The 6,883-nt window shown below is 52.9% G+C and overlaps 1 protein-coding gene across 1 annotated transcript; it reads right to left on the reverse strand.

Annotated features, from left to right (window-relative positions):
* Nucleotides 1-3,777: 3,777 nt before the first annotated feature.
* BHLHE41 (basic helix-loop-helix family member e41) lies at nt 3,778-6,456 on the reverse strand. The gene is made up of 5 exons (XM_058805539.1): nt 6,265-6,456; nt 5,945-6,008; nt 5,555-5,662; nt 5,227-5,338; nt 3,778-5,102 (listed from the first exon to the last, which is right to left on the reverse strand). Exons 1-5 carry the CDS (start codon nt 6,324-6,326, stop codon nt 4,102-4,104), a joined length of 1,347 nt encoding a protein of 448 aa, XP_058661522.1. The 5' UTR covers nt 6,327-6,456; the 3' UTR covers nt 3,778-4,101.
* Nucleotides 6,457-6,883: the final 427 nt, after the last annotated feature.

Below are 6,883 nucleotides of genomic sequence, written 5' to 3' on the forward strand. Positions count from 1 at the left end.
TTTTCTTGTTCATTTCTACAACTAGAAGGCAGGAAACTTCTCAAAGAAGGCTGGGATCACATGATTCCAGGAGCTGAAGTTTGGAGGGAAAAGGAAATCCGTTGCAAGGCCCAGGTTACAGGGCAGGCCAGGAATTTAGAGGTGCTGAAACACACCTTGCACACAGTCCCCAGGCTTGCTGGATGTCAGACATTCAGTCTGCCCCGACTAAAGTGAAAATTAAACAAGGCCTAAAACACAAACTCAGGACCTACTCCAAGGCCCATTGTGCTCCAGAAAAGGGCTCCCATGACTGAAATGGTCAGGCCTTTCTCAAACAGTGCTGATAGTCAAGATCTGTAACTGTAACACTTCCAAACATAAAAATTCCTTGTCCCTCAGTTGGAGGTACGTTATATTGCCTTCCATAGTTTTAACAATCCCAAGCATCCTGATTTAGCACATTCTAATGGAGCCTGTCATGCCACTATGATATACTGGATTATATAATCTGTTTTCAACATTTATTACTTAACAAATCAAGCTTGCATCACTTATCTTGTAGTTTATGAGACAACAGAATATGGATTCAAGTGTAAACAATAAATGTGGCACCCAGTCCTGCACTCTCAGCACTTCCATAAGTGAATGTGTATTTAAGGATGGGAAGCTCTTGTCCAGTGTTTCTGTGATTGTTTTTAAACTCAAGAAAATTCAAGACATACAAATTGATTTAGACTCCAAAGGGATCTGAGGAAGCCTGGAATTTAATAATTAAGGCTGACACTAGGGTTCCTCCTGTCATTTGCCTTTTGCCTCCAGCAGCAGTGGGTTATCAGCCTCAATTACAAACCTTTTTCCCCCGTGTTTGCTTTTGTTAGGTATTGGGATTATCAGAAAACACATAGTTTGTCTTTATGTTTTATGTCATAAAATGTAATAGATTACACTGATGCTGCAACTTGGCGTGAAGTCATTTGGCACGTTTGATTCAAGGGCTAATAAAAACAAGCCTTCCTGTTACTGTACATGGTAAATACTGAAATTGATAAAGCCTTCTAAGGATCTGCGTTGATAGCCCAGTGAAACCTAAATGGATTCATATTCCCAAAGGAAGAAAATTTGAAGGAGACCTAAAGCCTTGCTGATGCTCAGGTTTAAGCTGCACTCCTCACGAGGGGCACAGGTTTTTATGACGTGCCCGTGGCTCCACCCTCTGTGCTGGGGCAGTGATCTGGCAGCAAGGGCTTTGTGCTCAGTCAGGCCGATTGCCCAGCTGGCAGGACTCATGAGCACCTTCATCCCGGCCTAAATGCTGGCCTAACAAGTGTTAAGCTGTTCAAGTATGCAGGTCAAAGTTACCCAGGGGAAGGGTTGAGCCCAGCTCACTTTCATTCCAGTGAAAACACAGGGAGCCAGAACCAGATCCAAAGACAGATGGAGGCAGACACAGATTTTTTCCCATTTCTCTACCTAGCAATTTACTTCAGCAGAAAGAGTGGTGCACTGTGGCAGCCTTTGGTCCATTATTTATGGAAAAAAAATCTATGTCTATGTGTCCACTGGTATTTGTAGATAGCCCACCTGTATCTTTAATTGGAATTAAATTTACTACAGCTTCCATTTGAAGACGCCTATTTCTTAGCAATCCTACTCGAGTAAGTTAAAAGAAGTGCTTATTTTTCATCCAATTTATAATTTCTCCTGTGTTTTAAGGGATTGGTGGAATTAACACGAGTCTTAGGAACTTTTTATTCCATTCCAACTTCATTCCTTGTCATTGTAGTCACCGGTACTGGAGCACCAGCAGAGGGAGCACGGAACGTTCCCTTCATCTCTCTCTTACGTAAACACTGGCTACTGTTTGAGGCGTTACTTTAATTTTATTTCCCTGCAAGAATTTTTGGAAGGAAAGGTGATCTACAGCTCTGCTATTCAATCTGTTGAAGGCTTTAGGGTGCTGCATTTCCATGCTAGGAATGATCTGCCTGCTTCCACCACTCTATTCCTCCTCTCCCTCTCCCCCTCAGCACAAAATATTTGGGTTTTGTAGAGTATTTCCAAGCTGGGACACCCATCATTCATTCCTGCAGAGATTGGGATACGTCATTAGATTGTCAGGCAAATCATAAAGTTTGTTCCTGGTGAGCAAAGGGAGCTCCCAGGCAGCACCAGGGCTGGCAAGTGTTAATTATAAAGATTAGTATTTTGCAAAAGGAAGAGGGAAAAAAGTAGATGTCAGGAAGAAACCTGTGTGTTCCACGCTTTGCTTTGTGAAATGTGCACATATTAAACCAGAGTTTTCCAGAGAGAGTTAAAGGAAACCCAGCAAATTCAAACCCAGATTAAGAATGTGAATTAAATCGTCATCAGCTGCACAATCATACAGTTTGAAGCTCAATGCACCAATTATTATGTATTATCATTGCATTTTTAATTAGTAGACAGCCCCATTTTGTGTATTAAAGTTTTTATTCCTTATTAAGAATTTTTTAAATCACAAAATAGTGTGGAAATATTTAGATAATAGAATTCATGGAGTGCTGGAAAATACTGAATATAAAGATTGATTTCTAATATATCACATACTAAACTGTTCTAAAACAGCTGGTTTCTTGCAGACAGGATTTATTTTTTTTAATAATTTAAGACAGCATAAGCTTGTATCAAGCATAAGCGTTGTAACAAAAGTGCAACTTTTTCAGCAAATCCTCCCAAAAGATATTTAACTCAAAATATCATTAACACATATTTTTCTCCCTACAAAAATAGCATGTCAGACGTCATTAATTGGATGTATTAACAACTATTTACATACAGCCACTCTGTAGGCTAGTAAGATTTTTTTTTTTTGTAACGTTGTTTAAACACAGCGTTTGAGGCAAACAGTAGCAACAGCAGCAGCAGATGCACCAAACGGACTGACGGACCCCGGACACGCACACACTCCTCGCCAGGCTGTGGTGTCTCACCTCTTACATAACATTCAAGTGAGATTTCTCACAGTGCTACCTTGGCAACAAACTAAAAATATCTAGGCAAGGTCTTGGTTTAAGCCTTATTATAAAAGCTTTATCTGTGTGATTATCTGGCGTCTGGTTTGTCTCCAGAAAGGGAAAACGCAGTATTTGAGCATGGGATGAGGGAAAAACCCATATGGGAAACTTACCCCAAGTGGGTTAATCAGTTCTGGTTGCACAGCGAGGTGTTTACCTACGGCCTCCAGTTTGTGTCACTCGGAATTTAGGATAAAATGAGTTCAGGCTGACAAGCTGCTCTGTGTTTTCTTGGGGGAAGAGAAGGGGGTTTCTTTTTGTAGTTCAGTACAGTAACATTCATTTTATACAGCAAAGTTTGGGGGGAAAAAAAATCTCTCGGGAACATTCTGAATTAAATAAAGATGGGATGAGAACAAATGCACTTGCCACACCTGTATACCTTAGCCAAAAAAAAAAATGAAATAAACACAAGGTTATGTAATGGGTCTGACCCTCCTTTCCTTGCACACCCAAAACTTGCTGGAGCCAGCGGCATCCCCGGGTGCTCAAGGCACTGCAGGTTTGGGCTCAGGGCATCCTCCACACTCCGGTTCTCCATAAAGTGCTAGCACAGGTGCTGGGCTCTGCCCTTCTTCCCTCGCCTCCTTCCCGCCCTCACCCTGAACCCATCCAGGTCTCCCGGACAACAAGTGCAAGTTCCCAAGTGGGACTTAGGGACACAATGTATAAACCCATTCCAAATAAGGTGCCGCAATTAATTACTCTATATAGAGAGGAAAAAAAAAGTATCCTTACTATGTTTTCTTCCTTCTTCTTCTTCTTTTTTTTTTTTTTTTTTTTTGTTTTGTTTTCCTTATTTACGCATTTATAAAGCCAAACATTAAAAAAATACTGAGTAGCAAATTTTATCCTCGACGGTCCTCTGCGGGGGCCGCTCCGGGACCTGCCGCCCCGGCAGCGGGACTCGCCCGGGCCGGGCCCGGCGCCCCGCGGCCGCCAGCTCCCGGCGATCACGGGCCCCGGCGACCCCTGCCCTCCGTAGGAACCCGGGGGCGCAAGTGCGGGCCCGACGGCCCCTCAGTCCGAGGGGAGGGCAGCGGCGGCGGGGAGCCCCCGGGCCGTCTCACGGGCCCTCGGCGCCGGGCTCCTCGGCGGCTGCGGGCTCGGGCTCCTCGGCGGGCTCGGCGGCAGCGAAGGGGTGCGGGAGGTGGGGCGTCGGGGGCAGCCCGGTGGCGGCCGCCGCCGCCTTCTCGGGGCCGAGCACGGAGGAGAGGCAGGGAAAGGAGGCGGCGGCGGCTGCCGCGGCGGCGGCCGCCTGGGCCGGGATGCCCGGGTAGAGGAGCGGGATGGGGGCGGCGGGGTACAGATACTTCTCCAGGCTGCTTTTATCCAGGAAGGGCTGCATGTAGGCGGCGGCGGCCGAGGGGGAGATGAAGTAGAAGGGCAGGCAGAAAGGGGCCGCCGCCGGCTGTCCGAAGGGGGCCCCGCCGCTGCCCGCCCCCAGGGCCATCAGCGAGCCCAGCAGGGCGGCGTCGGGTCTGACCAGCGCGGCCGCCGCCGCCGCCGCCGCCTCGGCTCCCCGCGCCGCCAGCCCCGGCGGGCCGGGCATGGGGCTCCCGCCGCGGTCCAGCTTCAGCCGCTTGGGCGCGGGAGGCACCTCGTCCCCCGACGGCTCCTGCTTGATGGCCAGGGCGGGCAGCGCTCCGCCGGCCGCCGCCGCGGGGCCGCGCTCGGGGCGCGCCTCGCCCTCGCCGCCGTAGCCGCTGTCCGTGTCCGTGTCGGTCTCGGCGCTGAGCTCGGCGGCGTGAGTCCGCTGGATGACGGGCACGCAGTTAGCCTGGCCCTCCGGCTTGTGGCCCGGCGCGCAGGGGGGGGCGGGCGGGGAGGAAGAGGAGGAGGATCCCTTGCTGAGGGGGCCCGGCGGCGGGGACAGGAGCTGAGGGCCGGGGAGGAACTGCGACGAGATGGAGTGCAGGTGGCCGAGGAGCTGCGCGCATCGCTGCTCGCGGGGGGTCCAGCTCTCGAAGCGGGAGAGGTACTGCAGCACTTCCTTCGCGCACGTCTGAAAGCCCGAGTGGAAGGCGTCCAGGTCGGCCTGCACCGGAGACTTCATGGACCGCTCCCCTGCGGGGGAGACCGAGAGGGGACAGCGTTTAGCCGCGGCTCCGGCATGGAGCGCCCCGCTCCGCGCCTCTCCCTGCCCGTCCCCGGGGCGCCCCGGCGGCGCTGCCCCCCGGACCCCGCTTACCATTCTGCAAAGCGATTATCTTCTGGTGCTGCTGCTCTGTTAAGGCTGTTAGTGCTTTCAAGTGCTTCAAAGTCAGTTCCAGCACCACCGCTTTCTCCAGGTGTCCCAGCGTCTGCAAAGGCAAGGGTAGGGGGCGGCTTGGCTACCTCCCGGCACGTTTTGGCTACCGCCAAATGCGGCCTCCGTTAACTTGGGTGAGACCGGCCCCCGAGGCATTAGGGCCAGGCGGGCGGGCAGCAGTCGGGCAGCCCGGCGTCCCGGGGATGCGCAGCGGGCAGGCTGCCGGCGCCTGCATCCGCACGGGCATACACGCTCCTGGGCACCTTACCGTTAGTTTCAGATGCTCGGGCAGTAAATCCTTCAGCTGGGCAATGCATTCGTTAATCCTGTCTCGCCTCTTCTTTTCTATCAGTCTATGTGGCAGTTTGTACGTTTCCTAATTAGCAAAACCCGGAAAAGCCAAGTGTTAGGCAGAGTCCCTCGGAACGCCGATCAAAACCAAAACAAATGTCATGCGGACCACATGCCGCGCAAATTATCGTCAAGGCACCGCTCTCCCCGCCGTGCCAGCTCGCTCGTAAACCCACTTGTGATTCGGGGGGCAAGTTGTATGCGCAGCCCCCCAGGGATGCTCTTGGGAGCGAAGCTACTCCGCAAAATTCAGCGAGCCCAAATTAAGCGGTTAAGCGAGAAGAGAGCCCCAGAAACTTATCCTTACCTTGCTCTCGTCCCTCTTCACTCCTCTTTTGGGTTTGCACATATACAGGGCAGGGTAGTCCAGCCTGGAGAAAAACACAAAGATCCAGCATGGGCAAGTGCAGCGATAGCTTGCGTAGCACCTTCTCGAGTGGGCACACGGGCGCCGAGCGCTCTGCCCGAAGGGCCGGGCAAGGCTCGCCCGGCTCCGCCAGCGGAGGGAGGCGGCGAGCCCCGCGCCCCGCCGGGGAGCCGGCGCCGCTCCCAGCGCTTCGCAGCACTTTCTCAAGAAGACGAAACGCCGTAGAGATACGAGACGGAGATAGTGCCCCGGCGCCTTACCCTATAAAATCCCTATGCTCCAGTAGCTGCCTCTCCGGCAAGCGGGAGATTCCTTCATCCATGTCTGGCAGCGGCTGATGTTTCGTCGCTGCTTTTGACTGAGCCTGCGGGATGCTGAGATCAGTCTCGGGAGATCCGCGAGCGACGCTGCGCACATGCAGCCTCCGTCCCCCCTCTCCCGTGCCGTGGCCAAAAGTGTGCGGCGGTTCGTCCCCCCCCTCCAAGAGCCTCCGCCGCCGCTGCCGCTCCCCCCCGCCCGCCTTCGCTGCGCTCCCCGCGCACACGCCCGCAGCTCCCGCCGCCGCCGCCGCCGCCGCGCCTGCCCGCGGGGCACGCGCGCCGCCAGCCAGCCCCGCACCCGGCTCACGTGCGGCGCGGGCGGGGGCGGGACCGGGGAGGGGACGGGGGGGGTCCCGCCGCCCGCCCGGGGCCGCCCTGCGAGACAGCGGCTTCCCCCCGTGTTACTGCTGCCGCCGCTGTCATCGTCAGCCTTACCGCCGCGATGATTGCCGCTCTCGCTGTGGCTTTATTATTTTTATTATTTTTATAATTTGAATACTTATGAAATTATTTTACTTTTATTATTGTATTTTTTTTTTTTTTTTTTTTTTTTAATTTG

Source organism: Ammospiza caudacuta, chromosome 5 (assembly GCF_027887145.1).
Source record: "Ammospiza caudacuta isolate bAmmCau1 chromosome 5, bAmmCau1.pri, whole genome shotgun sequence".
Classification (NCBI taxonomy): Eukaryota; Metazoa; Chordata; class Aves; order Passeriformes; family Passerellidae; genus Ammospiza; species Ammospiza caudacuta.